This window comes from Saimiri boliviensis, chromosome 1 (assembly GCF_048565385.1).
Source record: "Saimiri boliviensis isolate mSaiBol1 chromosome 1, mSaiBol1.pri, whole genome shotgun sequence".
NCBI classification, from domain to species: Eukaryota; Metazoa; Chordata; class Mammalia; order Primates; family Cebidae; genus Saimiri; species Saimiri boliviensis.
In genome coordinates, this window is record NC_133449.1 from 250594755 (window position 1) to 250613207 (window position 18453).

Sequence of the window (18453 nt, forward strand, 5' to 3'; positions counted from 1 at the left end):
AAATGGAGGGAGTAGCAAAGAAAATGAGAAATGTATGTATGAAAAATAATTTCTAAGAACAAACAGAATAGATAGTTCTATTTTATACTTCCAATGGACATGTAATAAAAAGACAACTGCTGAAAACCCCAAATGACTTAAAGCATGAAAATATTCTGAATTATATATTACTGACATATATAATGCAGACCTTTGTTCCAATGTAGTTAACAAAATGAAAGCCAAGACATTAAGCACTGTATTAACAAATATATTCACTGAGACTGTATTGTTTTTAATTCTACCACCCAAGTATATAACAAATATTTAGAAGGGTGTATTACTACACTTTATCCCAGGATTTCCAATAACTTAAGTCAATATAGATAGAATCTGGTGGATATGCTCATTTTTCTGAATAAGCTCAATAACTATTTAATAAGTGAAGTGAAACTTAACTACATTGTCTATGATCCCAAAACAACTTTTCATAGCCAACATGATTAAATTTGTATTTCACAGAACAGTAGTTTCATGACAAAGCACTTGGGGTACTCTACACTTAAAGAATAACAATTATCCAGTACAAACATTTGATCTTTACTTCATAAAACGATGTGGATTTACCAGAAGAAAACAATCTCTATCTAAACTAAGAACTTCTGAGAATTAACTCTACAGAGTCTAATAGGCAATGTCTCAAGCTCACAAAAATCACTAATTAGAAAATATATCCACATAGATTTGAAAATCTGATTCATAAGGATGCAGTTAAAGCAACTACAGCTTAGGATTAGTACCAACTTAAAAAATATGAGGCTAATTTGAATGACTATTTTGAAAAGTCTACAAAGCTAGAGAACAGTAGTTTTTATACACTCGTAAGAAAAGGAAATACTCAAGGAAATACCACAGACAACAACCTCAAGTTTACTAAAAAGACAGATTCAACTCCTCTAGGAATTTTCCAGCTTAAAAAAAAGGAAAAGAAGAAACTATGAAAACTACTTAAAAATAAATATTCACTAGAAAGAAAATGGCTAACTGGTTTCACTGAAGCATCAAGACAGTGAGGGGAGTAGAAACCAACATATTAACACCTCTGTATCAGGGACTGGCCTAGATATTTTTAGAAATACAAAGAACACACAACATCTGGTTTGAAACTTGCAAATGGATATTATGACCACAGAGTAGGGCGGGAATGCTGGCTGACACCTATAATCCCGGTACTTTGGGAGATCAAGACAGGAGGATCATGAGGTCAAGAGATTGAGACCATCCTGGCCAACATGGTGAAACCCTGTCTCTACTAAAGTAAATACAAAAAATCAGCCAGAAGTGGTGGTGCACGCCTGCAGTCCTGGCTACTTGGGGGGCTGAGGCAGGAGGATCGCTTGAACCCAGGAGGTGGAGGTTGCAATGAGCCAAGATCGCACCACTGCACTCCAGGCTGGCGACAGATTGAGCCTCCATCTCAAAAAATAAATAAAATATTTCCAACACACACATGCACACACACACACACACACACACACATACATAAATACTGTTACACAGAAGCAATATAAGATTTTTTAAAGGTATGAAAAAAGAAGGATTACCTCATCTACTTCTATGTGTTTGGCTGCTTTTAATGCTCTGATTATAAAATATAAATGTTGGGGTAATTGTAGAAGAAAGAGTAAGAGAGAGAAGGAGGAGAAAGAAGGAAAGAGGAAGGGGGATGGAGGGAAGGGAAGAAGGCAGAGAAGAAAGGAGGAGAAAAAGGAGGAAGGAGAGGAAGGGAGAGAAAAGGGTAGGAGTGAAGAACACCAGGGGATAACGTGTCTTCCAAAAAATCCATCCTGCTCAGTCGTACTTACTCCAGGAGGCTCAGCTTTGTAGGGCAACTACATTTATGTGGTGACTGCATACCAAAAATTCACTTCCAAGTCTTTAGTATGAAAAGTCCTTTCCCCTTCCAGTAACAATGTTGCAAGAGGTGGTTTGGTTCCCAGGCTAGTACTCAAAAAAATGAGCCTCAGAGTGGAACCGCAGTGCATTTTTATACCAGAAACTCCTGCACTCCCAGCCCAAGCTGCTTGATCTTCTTTAAGTCTCTCTCTTCCCCCAAATCTGTTTGAGGAGTATCTCTTCTCTGTTAATGCATTTTCAGTTTCTGTTCCTGGCCCCTAGTCAAACAAACAAAGGACGTTCCTTGTCTAAACAAATCTTCCTGAATGGTGTGGCCTTCCTAAAGTCTAACGTGTCTCTTTCCTTTCCATTTGTTTGAAAACACTATAATCTTTTAGACCAATTTTTATTATAAATAACAGGGATGAGCATTCTAGTACCTGAACTTTAATACACATCTGAGATTATTTTTAAAATTTCTTTTTACCTTATTAATGTTTAAGTACTATGAGATTTCGTTTTTCTTTTGAGATGGGAGTTTCACTCTTGTTCCCCAGGCTGGAGTGCAATGGCGCAACTGGCCCACTGCAACCTCTGCCTCCCAGGTTTAAGTGATTCTCCTGCTTTCCAAGTAGCTGGGATTACAGGCATGTGCCACCACACCTGGATAATTTTGTGCTTTTAGTAGAGATGAGGTTTCACCATGTTAGTCAGGCTGGTCTCGAACTCCTGACCTCAGGTGATCCACCCACCTCAGCCTCCTGAAGTGCTGAGATTACAGGCATGAGCCACGACGTCCGGCCGAGATGATTTCTTTAGAATAAACACCCAGAAATGGAAATGCTTTTAAAAAATGTAGACAAATTAAGACTTTTGATAATACTGGCAAATAATCTTCGAAAAAACATGTCTTCTATCCACACCTCCACCCAGGTCAAGCCGCTAACTTAACCTGGTCTGAACTAGCAACAGGCTCCTAACTGAGCTTCTTCAACTTTGAATCTTACCCAGATTTTACAGTGTAGCTAGGGTTACTTCCTCCATTAAAATCTTCTAGTGGCTTCCCCCTGGGCTTAGACTAAAATCCAAAATGTTTAGCCCAGCCTAAGTGGCCCTGCATTATGTGGTTTCACCTCAATTCCTGTCCAGACCTGCACCTCCCCTTCTTCACTGCCTCAATAACCCCAAGATCTTTCCTACTCAGGGCTTCTGAACAGGCTGCTTCCTTTCCTGCATACTTTTTACCTAATTTCTACCTTCTATCTCTGTTTTCCTCAATTTCTTAGAGACTTTCCCAACTTCAATTAAGAACTCCCAGTTCCATTCTTTCACAGCACTTGTATTTTTCCTTTAACATGGTTAATGCCGTTTGCTATAATTGTTCCTCTCTTATGAACTGTAAGCTCCATGAGTGAGGGGACCACAGTTACATCCATCTATATATTGAATATCTGGCTCATAAGTACGAACATGTATTAAGTGAATGAGTATTTATTAACTCTGGCAGTGCTACAGCCTTTCTAACTTGAAATTTTAACGACTAGTCTTGTTATTAACTTATTATTTTAATAACTGTTTTTAAGACTAAATTTGCAATTTAGATGTTTTTCAGAACAATTTTCACTGTTCCTAAATTTATCTGCAAATATAAGCCGAAGTATTTTTCCTAGTCTCTTTGTAATCTTTATAACATTAATTCTAGAATGTGTATTTTTTTTTCACATTTTAATATCTGAAATCTGAATGCCTTTTGTGATCAAATGTTACTGTAATTTAACTGGCAGGTTTTTTTTCCTTCATGGTATATAAAATAATGTTATAATATAACTACTGGGATCTTAGAATCAATGAAATATATGGTAAATCCTATTCTATTTGCAAGGAATAAATCATATCTACTCTGTCTAATTTCTCTCTGAAATGGAAACCAAAGTGTGAATTTTTTTTTTACATACTTGTTTTTGTTATAATCCTAACATATAATCTTCCATAAACCAGGCACATTTAGGGTTTTTATTTTTACCAGATGAGTGTGTGTATGCATGTATGTATGTATGTATACAGCAGTGATTTGTCATTCAGTTAAATATCACAGCTGTAGCAGGAAAAAAATATTTTTTTTAACCAAAGCTAACCTAAACAGATAGCTATGAAGGCTGTGGGAAAGCTATCTCCAATTCATGTTAGTTAAACATGAATGTTTTGGTGAATTATTTTTGCCAAATCCATCACTTAGAAATATACCTATTTTAAATAAAATAATGACTTATATACTTTTGACCTTAAAAAAGTAACAGATTTTAGCAAAACAATGTATTTTGAGAAACTACCTTGAAGACTTAAAAATAAACAAAATTGTGGTCAGAAAAATATGAGAAATTTAAGCACTGCTGCAGATCAAGCTTTATCTTCATTTCCAGTTTATTTAGGAAACATGAGGTTTCTTGGTTTCGGTTTCTAGATTCCTAAGAATGAATTTGTGACTGACACAGAACTTCAAAGAACCCTTACTCCCTGATATTAGGTTTCTAGTCCTACAAAACTCATCTGCTAAAAACCAGAATGCTTCAAGGGTCCTTTCTCAGGGAAACTTGAGTCAGTCCTCCCTTTATAATGTGGTGCCAGCCACTGCTGATTGTGCTCTGTTGCAGATCTCTCCTCTACTCTTCTACAAGGTCTTTTTCTCCTAGTTTTGTGTCTAATCATCTTCATCAGTACCATAAATTAGACCTTCTTCCTGGAGCCTCTTAAATGCCAACTACGGCCCTCTTCTCATAGCACAAAAAAACTTCATAAATACGCTAAGATATATATATATATTTTGAGACGGAGTTTTGTTCTGTTGCCCAGGCTTGACTGCAGTGGCGTGATCTCAGCTCACTGCAACCTCTGCCACCCGGGTTCAAACAATTCCCCTGCCTCAGACTCCCGAGTAACTGGGACTACAGGTGCCCGCCACCACGCCTGGCTAATTTTTTGCATTTTAGTAGAGACAGGGTTTCACCATGTTGGCCAGAATGGTCTCGATCTTCTGACCTCGTGATCCGTCCACCTCGACCTCCCAAAATACTCGGATTAAGGCGTGAGCCACGGCGCCTGGCACACTAAGATATTTTATACCTGTCTCTGCAGATGATTTTTTTTTTCCTTCCAGGAATACCCTCTGCCATCTCAATATGGCTTCAATGAAGTATTTCCTACCACCATTCTATGGCAGTTAGCTGCTCTCTCCCTACATGGTAAATATTAATTATAATACATCATAAAATTAAGTATATGTTTAAGTATCTGCTTCCCTCTCCACACAGTGAGCTCTTCCAGGACAGGCTACCTCTTATTCATTGTTCTATCACACTGCCCAATGTCCTGGATGTACCACAAAAGGTACCTGACACACTGCTCCTTCTGGGAAGCCAGAGGGTCTGCCCAGCCCTAAGGGTGCTTAAGGTGCTTTATACACCTGAATCCATCCTGCAGTTCACAGATGCCTGGTCCAGGAATGTTCCTTGGTCCAAAGATCCTCTATACTAAACAGTATTGTATGCCTGAGTCAGATCTCTCTCTCTGAGAGTTTGAAAGTAAAACACAAATAGTGTCACTGCAGGAAGAGTGGCACTTATAGAAAAATAGAGCAAGGTAATAAGTAGAAACACTGAGACAGAAATAAGGGAGAGAAAAATTAGAAGAAAGACAAGGATGGAGGAGCAACAAAAGTTAACCTAACAGTTGTACCTGGGTCCCCTGATAAGCTGTTAGATGATGACAGCCACTTTTATACCACCCTGGATAATGAATGACTAGTTCTTCAGGGGCCAAGTGTACATGCTGCAAGGGAGGAAACTTCTTGGTGGATTCTTTCATTTGGAATGAAACAAATTTTAACCTATCTCTGTTCCCTGCAACCTCAAAAGAGTCTGATTAAAACACTAGTTCTGCACAATGCCTGGCGCACAGGGGACATTTAATAAATATTCAAAAGTATAATCCTACCAGTCTACTATAATGTTTAAGCTATTTAATAAATGGCTCATCTTTAGGAAGGAAATATTATGTCTGCCAATAACTACTGATACGGAGAAATAACTGCCAGACTGTCATCACAGAAAATTACACTGCATGCCAGACAATGCACTAGGTGCTTTACACGTATGAATTTACTGCACCCTTCCAGCAACCCTGTGGAGGTCTTTTCCATCGGAGGCTTGGGGAGGCTGGGTTATGCCCAAGGTGACACAGTTTATAACTGAGTAGCAGGGCCAGATTCAGACCCCCACAGGCTTGATTCAAGAGCCTGCGTTCTTCACTGCTGAGTGTTCACTGCCCGACCTGAGTTTGTTTTTATAAGAAGTCAGCACCTGCGCTGATATCTATTAGATATTAAAACAAACAAGTTTTATAAGTTTTCACAACCGTGACTATTTGGTTATAATGATTAACAAAGCATATAAAGCATATTAATTATCTTCATTATTAGAACATTTCACTGCAATAGAGGCAATTAAGACTTACGATCGTAGAAAACCTTTCTAGAAATAAATGAGATTTAATTTTTAAAAATACAGATTTTCATATCTTGATTCTCTCGGTGTCCAAGGAACATCAAGGAACCCTAGAAAATACATTAGATTATTTAGGACAGGTACAATTCAGAGCTACCTAATTAAGGTCCACTTGTGAGGCCTTCAATAGCACCAGAAATTCACACACTACCAAACTCATAAGCCATATTACTGAGGATAGAGGAGAGCAAGGGAGGAACCACCTTCCAAAACGATCTTGGTCCATTGTGGGACCCTTAAAGTGTAAGGTTCCAGGTAAAGGACAAGAGCAGGAATAACTCAGGGGAGAACAGGGAGAGCCTAAAGAAACAGAAATGCTGACAATTCCTTCTCACGGATAGGGCTAACAGCCACATGGGTTACTCAATTCTCATGGGACACGGCTCTTACTACCCCCCATTTTACAGATGAGAAAAAGGGTAAGAAAGGAGGTTCAGTTACATGTTCAAGGTGATAAAGTCTATATATAAAAAATACTATGACTTACACTCAGATATGAGTGATTTCAGTCTGTGTCTTCCAAGAACCAAAGGAAAATGAATATTTACAAGTACTTTTAATCTGTTGACCTAGATCTGAGGCACTTGCAAACAAATCCAAAATATTTTTATCTCAATACTAGGACAATTCTAATTTTCAGTAAGCTAGTTTCTCCAGAGATACAATGTCTTTGCCAACTGTTGGCCTACCCCTTCTTCTATGCAAGGAGGATTAAATAAACCATTGGAAGGGCAAACTTTCCATCTTTATATAATACAACATTTACAACATAGGTAGGTTGACATAAGAAGTAACAATGTATAAAAGGGCTCACATTCTGAAAATTAGTTTCCACAAGATTTTATTTCAGGTTTTATTCAGTAAAGTTTGACCCTGAGAACTAAAGATGGCAAAACTTCTATTTATTTATAACCAGAAACAGGCACTACTACTTTTACCACCCGCCCCCCCCATAGGGTAAATATCCTCTCTTTGGAACCCAAAGGATTCTTTCTTTTCTTTCTCTCTCTTTTTTTCCCCACAGGGAGGATTTGGCTCTGATGCCCACGCTGGAGTGCAGTGGCACAATCTTGCTGCAACCTCCACTTCCCAGTTCACGCAATCCTCCAGCCTCAGCCTCCCAAGTAGTTGGGGCCACAGGCATAAGCCACCATGCCTGGCTCTTTTTTTTTTTTTTTTTTTTTTTTGTATTTTTTATAGGGATGAGGTTTCTCCATGTTGTCCAGGCTGGTCTTGAACTCCCGAGCTCAAAGCAATCCTCCCACCATGGCCTTCCAAAGTGCTAGAATTACAGGCATGAGTCACCGCACCCAGTTGATTATTTCTTAACATGGGTATGGCCATGTCTAATCAGTTTTATAATTTTTTGACTGTGCATCAGAAACCTTTACCGGGGGAAAAACTATTTCAAGTATTTTGTGCAAACCTTCCTATTCAGGCCTTTGAAAGACATGTGCACAGAATTCACCCTCAAAAAGCTCATGTTCTGATTAACGACATCAACAGTTAAGTAACATGAGAGTCAAGTAAAAAAGACAATACAACTAATTATAAACAATGAATATAAGCGGTCTAATACCACCTTAGTGATTCTGACTGACTCATATTTATAAAATATCCTACATGGTCGTGCAAAGTAAATCCATTTACCTGAAATCATGGATTAGTTTCCATTAAAATATTACTCCCTTTGAGTTTTAAAAGTATTCTCTAGCATAAATTATACGATTTTGAAAACTAGAACACAGTATAGAAACATAAATAACACGTATAAAATTAACCAAAATTAAAATAAGACAATGTATTAATAGATAATCATACTGTAAACACAGCTGAACTAGACAAGGAAAGGGTAAATTCTTTGAGGGCAGGGCCTTTTCCCTGTCCTATAGTTAGGAACAAAGCACCCAGAACAGATGTCATGGGCTTGATAAACACTCCCTGATTCAGAGTCAAGAATAGCTGGTTATCACTTCTAATTAACAAAGATCTAAGAAGTAACACCATGCAGATGTTATAACATCATTCATAATGGACACACATAGCCCTTAACAACTTCTACCATAAATTAGTGCCTCTAGGAACATGTAAATAACTTCAAAGAGAAAAGGTAAACAACTTCAATGAGAAAAGGAAGAATATTCAAAAGTTTTTACTACTGCCAAATTAGTACATTTGTAAGAGACTGGTTTAACAATCATCAGGCAACTATAATAACAGGGAACTTACATAAGGCAGGGAGCTACTAGTCAGCATCAAATCATTCTTAAAAGTGACAACTCCGTATAAATTTCTTTTGCAGTTGATTACCTTTGACTTAGTCTATGAAGTAAAGTACAAGCCCAAATCTTCCCTTTAGAAAAGTGAATGAAAAAGAAAAAATGTATATTAACTGTACAGTTCTCCTACACAAAAATGTTCTTATATGCTCAAAATGTATGCATACATTTAAAGCAACTGATCCTCTATGGAATACTGAATAAACTTGAAGGGATTTCTAAGTAAATCATTACTGGTAACTCAAACTTAAGTGTACTATAAAATTTCAGACACCACTGGAACATATAAATTAATGTCTGCATAAAATACTGACAACTGTAGACTAGTTGTCACTATTATGAGTAGAGAATACATTATTAATTGAAAAAAGATTCTCATTTGTCTTCTGGCATGAGTACATTTTTAAAAACTCTGTTCAAGACTATTTTATGATTAAAAGGTATCTTTCTTGACCACATATAGTCATAAAAATATTCAAATATGAATTTGAGAAACTGCCTTGCAGGAAAAGTAAGTCTTTTTTACTTTTTTGTTTGTTCTTTTGAGATAGAGTCTCATTCTGTCACCCAGGCTGGAGAGGAGTGACAGGATCTCAGCTCACTGCAACATCTGCCTCCCAGGTTGTTCGAGCTTCTCCGGTCTCAGCCTCCTGAGTAGCTGGGATTACAGATGCCCACCACCATGCCTAGCTAATTGTTGTATTTTTAGTAGAGACGGGATTTCACCATGTTGGCCAGGCTGGTCTTGATCTCTTGACCTCAAGTGATCCGCCCACCTTGGCCTCCCGAAGTGCTGGGATTACAGGCATGAACCACCATGCCTGGCCAAGTCCCTTTTACGTTTAATTTAACATACAAACATTTTGGATATGCTTCAACAGCCTCCAAAGTCATTGACATATTTAAGGTAAAACATTATGGCTAAACTTTCAGGTGGACATGTTTAAGTATGGGTACGTATCATCAAATAAAAGGGGCTATAGTCCCTCCAGCTGAAACCCAGATAAACACTAAGAAAAAGATACAATACAAAAAGATTTTCTAAATCATCTCTTTATACCTGCCTAGTCCCAGACAGTAAATAAGGCAGCAGTGCAAAAGCTTGGTTATGGTGTATCTTTGGTACACTCCTGTCTCTCAGAAATGTAGCTGGCAGATTCCATTAAAAGCTACCACATTCAAGTTATTAATGTACCACACACAACATATCAATCCAATACACATTACTGATTATATCACTCAGTAACAGAATTGAGATGTTCAATCCAAATTTGGAAAAAGAACAGTTCTTCCTTCTAAATGTATTAATAGATGAACAGAAAAATAAACAAGTGTAAGAATGAAACTAAATATGTACATTGTGTTAAGCCAGTGAGCACTGACAAGTCAAGAAAATATCAAACTGCAACAGAAGTCAAAACTTGCCAGAAGGAAATATAATCCAGACAAGACAAACAAATATACAACAGATTTTGGAGAAGGGGATGGTGCAGAAATAGCTGTGCGGAAACAATCAAGAGTATGTAACAACTCTTAAAAAGATTTTAAAGATTTTAAAGATGACAAAGATTTTAAAGAAAACTAAAAGAATTAAGACAAATCAAGTTAGTAAGCAAATTTACTTGGTAGCAAATGAAAATCCTAGACGACTAGCAATTTGAGTCAGGTACAATTATTTTTTTAAAGAGCAGCTGAAGAGAAACTGCAGGAGGTGAAGGAAGGCATGTTTTCTAGTGAACACCCTTGGTGTGTAGGCATAAAAGAAAACAAATGGGACTGGAGTGAAACCAGTATGTTGTTAGTTCCATTGTAACCTAAGACTCAAGTTCAATGAAATCTGCTGACATACCACAAATTATTAACTATAATATATGGATAATATTTACATAGACAAGTGAAAACTATAAAAATACTCAGACCTGAACAGAAATAGGAATTTGGTGATTCTGTATGATTCATCTAAGTAAATATATAAAAACCTTAGTGACAGAAAAACAACATTGCTTTGCAATTTAAGATAGACAAACTGTAAAGTTACTGGCTGTCTTGGGAATATTTACTACTCAGTCTAAATATTTATTTAAAACACTTCTATCACTCATCAGAGTAATCAGCTTTGTAACAGTACTTCTAAATACCAGGACTCTTCCACCGTCTTCTTGGGGGAAGGAACTCAGAACATCAATCAGGCTTAATGTAAACTATTTCCTAAGAACCCAATAGAGTGAGTTTAAGATCAATATGGTCCCATTTCTCATTTGTTCATTTCTAACAAAAACCCACAAAAGCTTGTATTCTTTTGATATTCTGTGCTAAAAATTCCATTGTTTATTCTTTCCTTTGTTGTGTCATTGGTACTTGAGGAAAAACCTTTAGAAACCTTTGTTAAAAAAAAAATGAAACACTGTGAGCACCCTCCTTCCTAATTGTTAAACACAGATCAGCAACTAAGAAAAAGTATGTTTTTAAAAACAAAACAGTTTTTGGCTATATGTGTATTTCAAGAACTCCCCCTTGCTACTTGACAAATTAAGGGCTGGGAATGTCTACAAGACAACTGATGCATAAACCTAGAGAGATGTTACACTACACTAGAGAAATAAATTGAAACTTCCCACACTACTACTGTGGGGGAGTTCTCAGCAAGGCAGTGGATCCTGCCCTTATCTGAGGACACTGGTACAGAATCCATGACATAGTGAAATGAAAACTTCTGTTCGTTCACCATTTGGGTTTTCGTCAAAAAGATCCCAAGTCAGTGTTACATGAAGGCTGCAGTGCATGTTTCTCCTGTTTACTAATTATCTTTGAGAAAATGTGACAGAGCAGTTTGGGTATACTCCTAAGTGGTCAACTGAACAGACCACTTTCCTAAGTACTACATATTTAGGAAAGTGGTCTGTTAGTATATGTAGGTTATGGCATAATACAACTTACTATAATTCTTAGCCCACTAACAAAATTTATAGCTTCTGTATTTTAAGAAGAGGTTTTAGATATGTAATATTTTGAGTGAATACCTTCTATTTTTAAAAAGCCCTTAATTGGTTTTAATGCTCTGAGATTAATGGAGAAGAGGGGATAACCCGGAATTAGCACACAAAGCTCTCTTACAGTGCTTGCTAGGAGAAGGATTCCTTTCAGAATTCCACAGAACGGCTAGTACTATACTACTTCCTTCCAGCTGGTGGAAAGGCATGTTAACTGGGATGCTCAGAATGAGGAAGAATGACTTCCTGACAAATGCAGCTTTTCTTCTTTATGCTTTGAATGCTAGCAAACCACTCCATTCAATCAATGTTGGCACACCTACCACGTGTAAGCACTGGCCAGGCAACGGAGAAGAAAAATTAAAAAAACGAATCAATAAAACAGGGTCTGTGTTCCTCCAATCATTTTGTCTTGCAGAAGCAAGAAAACACAGTGTCACCTCTGGTGTAATAAAAGTATTTAACATTTCATAAATAGTTCCAAGGGTGGAGTGATCTCTATCCTTAATTTTATCTAGGAGAGTCCTGAAAAGATCCACAAAGGAGGTGACGTCTGAATGATTTTAAAGAACAGAACTGGCAGGCATAGAGTTGGTGAAGGCCGAAAGATATTTTAAACAGAAGACACAGCTTTGGCAAAAATAATATCCTATAATACTAAACATCTCATGATTCTGCAGATTAGGGAACACTTGATAAAATGAAGTTAGTTGGCTTTATCACAGAGCCTCTACTAAGACCTCCATGTGTCACGAATCTCCAAGGTGAAAAAGAAGGCATGCAGCATTCATCATGTTTACTTGGCATGGAAATCTTTTTTAGCAGAGCATCGCTGACAGCGCAGTGTTCCTTGAAACATACTATAAGAAACCTGTACTGGGACATCTTTACAGAGCCTCTGGCTCCAGTAAGTCAGTATTTCTAAGAAGAAAATTGCAGAGAAAAAACCAGCTATCTTAATGTCTTAATACTTCTTAAGCTATTACAAAATTTAGCATGTCTGTAGTGTAATTAAGGCTCTAAGAATGCAAAATTAATATGGGGAGAAAAGATTATTTAGACAGCCAGCGAGATGGGTAGTCTCCTTGTATGAACGTACCCTAAGAGAAGGGGGCATCAGACATTCAAGCCTGGCCCAATGCAACCACTAGCAGAGGCCAGAGTCTGTCACAAAGATCTGCCCCTGGCCCAGTCCGCTCACTCTCTGACAAACTCTCAGGTCTGGGGTGAAGGCAAAAAAGCCATGAGCAGAGCAGAGCAAAACACAACACAACACAACACAACTAAGAAATCTTGATAATTTAATACTCCAAAGGTCTCTATATGTTTCCAAGTCAAGTCTCAAAATACAAAATAAAATAAATGGGCCTGGGGAATGGTTGGTTCTCATTTTATTGCAAGGACCCTGGAGCTCTGCAAAATGGGAATGTTATGCATCCTCAGCACTGATGGTGGGATTACTGGCAGGACTGGTGGGTGAAGCAGGTAAGAGGGTGTGAGGCCAACGTGGCTGAAGGAGGTGATGGCAACGGCCAGAAAGCAGTGCTGACCAAAGATGGCTACTGGGTAACTGGTCAAATTCAGCCTATAAGACCTACACTGGGCACTTCAGGAAGAATTGGTGGGTAGGGGGTAAAGAGCCTGTTAAAGGTACTTATGGAGCAATAGCTACCCAAACCAATCCAATCTGGGTAGCTTCTACCAAAATGACCCCATTTTAACAGGGTGGGGTCACATGAGGAAACGTGTTCCATCTACAACAAAACCAGGAAGGACTTCTTACTCAATAGAGATCATATCACCTGAAAGATACATTCCTGGGATCGGGTAGAGAAGGACTTCTTACCTTTAAGAAGTCATACCACATACACAAGAGGTATGGCACAGTGATCAGGGGCATGAGCTCTGAAGCGTGACTACCTGGGTTCAGATGAGCTCTAACTAATCAACTGTGCAATCTTGATAGAAGTGCTTCTTTGTGCCTCAATTTACTCACTATAAAATGGGGATATAAAGTGGTTATTAGGATTAATAAAGTAAAGTGAATTAATACATATGTAAAGTACTCAGAAGAAAGTTAACTTCTTAGAGTTCCTCCCATTAATTTATTCTCCTGTAAAACAGGGACAACAATAATAGCTAATACTTACGATTCACCTGCTATCTGCCATACTCTGTTCTAAGTCTTTCACATATAGTTAATTCTTACCTTGGTTTTTAAATGAAGATGAAGTACTTACGATGGCACCAAGTGCATGGTAGCACACAATAAACTGAATTACTAATATCACTGCTGCTACTACTGCTGCTATTAAAGCTAGCAGCTGCAGTGCCTCCTGTTCTAAGTACTATGCTAGGTATTGTCCATACAGTGGTTTTACATCTCATCAAGGCTAAAGGAAAGACTCCTCATCTTCATAGGGCAGATAAAGAAACTTGCAGAAAGATTATGGAGTTTAGTAAGTGAGAATTCTGAGTTTCAAAACCAGTTCTCTCTGGCTTCAAAGACCTGTCTTCCTCCTCCACTATGCTGTTTCATACCTTCTTTTAACAAGTTATTTGAAAAACAAAAGACAGTAGCAAAATAAAACTACTTTTTCTGGCTTCAGAATATGAAGAAGGCTGTGCAAGGCTGCTTCTGCTGGCAGGAAGGGAAGAAGTCTAGCTGGAAGACAAAGGGGGCTTCAACTAGTTTCTTTAATATTGGTTCCTTTAAAAAACACACATCCAACTGCATTGCAGCAAGTACACTAAAATATTAACATTTACTAAATACAAGTGAAGGTTTTATGGCTGTTTATTATAGTAAAATATTAACATCTAATATATTCCCTCTGTATTTTTCTGCATGCTTGAAATATTTCCTTAAAAATAAACATGTACCACTGAACTACTACTATAAACTGTGAGAAGCTTCATGGAACTAAAGGAAAATGACAGGATTCAGGGGTCTAGAAAGTCATAATCAAGTCCTGATTATGTCATTAGCATGACACGCTCTTAAGAAATTCACAACCATTTTGGAACTCAAAAACCTATGAAATCAGATCAGACTACAAGATGAGATAGCTCAGGGTCATTCTGTGTGAACATTAAAATTCATTAATATTGATACATCACTGCTATATCAATATTATTCCTGTCAGGTACACAGACACCATCAGTAGACAGAAAGCTGAATAGGACCCACAGACTGTTTTAATTGCTAAATCTGGAGAGTACCTTTCAACAGTTTTTTGAGTAAAACATTCTTTGTTTTTCTATAATCCAGTGGCTCTCAATGTTTTCAAATGTGAAAATCCTTCCTTAAGGTATCATCACCGTCTATGCATTAGATATGTGGATCCACAGACCCCTTGTAACTAACTCAGGCAGTACATCAGTATGGGGGACATACATCAGTTTGGAGGACATACTGTTAACTAACTTTTAGACTACTTCAATATTCACTATCACAGTAATTCAAACTTTACTGAGGGGCAGGTATTATGTAAAAGACTCTATCAAAGCTCTCAGAAAGTTCAGACAACTGTGAAGTAGAACATTCGAGAAAGAGAAAGTAGCACAAAGAGTTTAAGATTGTTTTACATGAAAAATATTAACCCCTCTAGTTTTTTTGTTTTTTGTTTTTTTTTTGTTGTTGTTGTTTTTTAATGAATAAGCCACAGACTTATCTATCTTAAAAGACTTAACAATTCTGATCTCAGATGACTGGCCTGCCTCGGCTTTCCAAAGTGCTGGGATTACAGGCGTCAGACAGTGTGCCTGGTCAACATTGTGAAAGCCTATCTCTACTAAAAAAAATACGAAAATTAGTTGGGTGTGGTGGTGCATGCCTGTAATCCTAGCTACTCAGGAGGCTGGGACAGAAGAATTGCTTGAACTTGGGAGGCAGAGGTTACAGTGAACTGAGAACGTGCCATCAAGGAAAAAAAAAAGACATCAATTTTGCATATTTAACTGCTGTATAAGTTAAAAGGATGCAACGCAGTAGCCTGAAATGAGACACGAACATGGCGGCTCTGAGACCAAGTTTCAGTTCCAGTTGTTCTGATATCCCAATCTGAATTCTATTAATAACTACTTCAGGCCAGAGCTCTCTGTAGTCACACAGCTGACTTTTCTCATAATCTGGAATAATGGTATCAGAAATGCTTAATCTGGGTCAAGTTATAGAAGTTAGGGTTTTGTGTTTTTAAAAAGGAGAAAAGCTGCGACAATATTAAAAGTCTTAATAGTTTTTTTTGAGTGCTAATCTGAAAACACAGTTACTGCTAAAATATTTTTGCTTTTGTATTATTAAAAGATATAACGTTTTCAGAGAATACGTGCTATTCAGCCAATTAATAGTCATTATTTGTCTGGGTGTGGTGGCTTGCGCCTATAATCCCAGGGCTTTAGGAGGCTGAGGCGGGTGGATCACCTGAAGTCAGGAGTTCGAGATCAGCCTGGCCAACATGGTAAAACTCTGTCTCTACCAAAAATACAAAAATTAGCCGGATGTGGTGGCACATGCCTGTAATCCCAGCTACCCGGGAGGCTTAGGCAGAAGAAATCACTTGAACTTGGGAGGCGGAGGTTATAGTGAGCTGAGATCAGGCCACTGCACTCCAGCCTAGGTGACAGAGCAAGACACCATCTCAAAAAAAACCAACCAAACAAACAAAATCCCTAAAAATAAAAACAAACCTTATTATTTAAGTAACATGAGTACATGTCAATGGCAAGTTACAAGAGAAACTCTGACTCATTATAACTGGCCACTGACATCTACTCATGTGGCGTATTTCTGGTAACAAAAACATTACCAAACTTATAAAGACCCAAAACACTTCTAATGCTAGCCACTGAAAAAATGTGAGGTGTAACATACATTTAAGAAACACTCGTAACAAGTAAGATAATTATTTCCCTACTTATTCCAGTTCAGGGTCACAGGTGTCCAGAGCCTGTCCCAATAATTCAGGGTGCCAGACTTGAACCAGCCCTGGCTAGGATGCCATCCCATTGCAGGGTGCACTACCACACACCCACTTTCTCTCAGTCTGGGTCCGTGCAGACATGCCGATGAACCTAATGTGCACATCTTTGGGATGTCGGGGGGAAACCGGAGTACTTGGAGAAAATCCACCCAGACATGGAGGGAATGTACAAACTCCATACAGACAGTAGCCCCTGCCAGAGAGATTTTTTTTTTCCCTCATCAACTTTTTAGCAAAATTGTTCAAAATGTTGAATTAAATAATGTTATTGAAGGATCTGCTATCTTTTTAACTGGGGAAAAAAAAAAAGGCAACTACCATTGGTTAATAATATCCGGTGTTCAGGACACAAACTTGACCTATTTGGCTTAGAAAGCATAAAATATTTCATGTGGAATGAATGCTAATACCTGATACTATATTTTTTCACTTCAGGGTCTTAATATATCATCCCTCAGGGATTCTAAAATTAATTGCTACACATAAGCAAGAATAAATCAATTTAGCATATAGTCCACCTCCTTCAAATTTCACTCATTACTTGCATAATCCAATCTGTAAGGGGAAAAAGCTAGAGATGACTGATGTCTCATAGTAAATAAAACCACAACATCAAAAATGTGCTAATATACAAAAAATTATGACTATATGAAATTCTCAAATGATGTCCTTAACTCTGATACTGCTGTGTTTGCTGCTGTTCATGTTCTCAACCTTTCACTGATGAGATAATATGTTATTGTTGGGAACTACCAAAAGAGAACTATGTGGATTACTCTGAAGAAGGCCTTTGGATTTACAACTTGACCTCAGGAATCCCTCCACTGACCTATGGACAAGTCGTGTTCAAAAAATTTCTGTACTAATATTATCCCCTAGGAAAATGAAGTCTTCCCAGAAGATCTCGACCAATGTCATATGCTCCTCAATCAACTTCAATTATTTTTTGGAATAGTTCATTTCCTCCCAGCCATTTCCTCCTAGCTCAAAACAAAACAAAAAACAAACAAAAAAAAACTTTTGGCCCAGTGAGTACATTAACATGATGGGAAGGTTTTGAGACTTGCCAAGTGCTGAATCATGTTTATGCTTAGGTTGTGTTTCTACACCTGGTTTTGGGGGCATAAACTCCCTCTAAGAATCCTAGCTACCCTAGTCAATCCACTGGAAGATGGGATCACTGCCCAGCAAATGCCACCTACTAAGAATTCAAAGTGAAACAAGATTCTTGGAATTGAATGGGAGAAAACAAAAGCTCTTCATTCAGTAGGTGGCACTCTTTCCTTAAAAATGTTAACTCAGGCAACTATTAATATCAAAGATGTCATTTGCCCACTAATCACTTGAAAGAGAAGGCACATTAACTCCAACATCCTGTCCTAAATATAGTCTGAATCATTAATGTCTTCCTAAATAATGTCTTCCTCATTTCAATGAGATCCTGAAGTTGTTCATAAATATGTCAATTTCTTTTCACTGTAGCAAAAGCTACAATTTCACAGAACCAAATAATTGCATTTATTTTAAACTGGCAGGTTTTGACTTACGACTTTTCTTAGTATATGCTTCAAAAGACATTCATCATAACTGTTTTCTAATTTTAATGATTTCAGAGATAAAAGACAGTTTGAATGGAAATGGGGCAAAGAACTGTACTTGTAATACAGAAACTGTATTACTCCATTTTAAAACAAGACAGTAGCTCTTTTTCATAAGCGTGCATATGTATACTCTTTTTAAAAGCAGCTTTGACTCAATTTGTTATTAC

The 18453-nt window shown here is 37.7% G+C and overlaps 1 protein-coding gene across 4 annotated transcripts in view; it reads right to left on the bottom strand.

Moving 5' to 3' along the window:
* The window catches only part of MAP3K1 (mitogen-activated protein kinase kinase kinase 1), an 80591-nt gene that overhangs the window by 37219 nt on the left and 24919 nt on the right, over positions 1–18453 (bottom strand). Inside the window, exon 1 of one of the 4 annotated variants that reach the window (XM_074385758.1) lies at positions 1845–15195. The exons of the other annotated variants lie outside the window; for them this stretch is intronic. Within the exon in view, the coding sequence (XP_074241859.1) occupies positions 1845–1894 (50 nt within the window). The 5' untranslated portion in view covers positions 1895–15195. Of the gene's footprint in view, positions 1–1844; positions 15196–18453 lie in introns of those variants that run through there. 4 annotated transcript variants of the gene reach the window in all.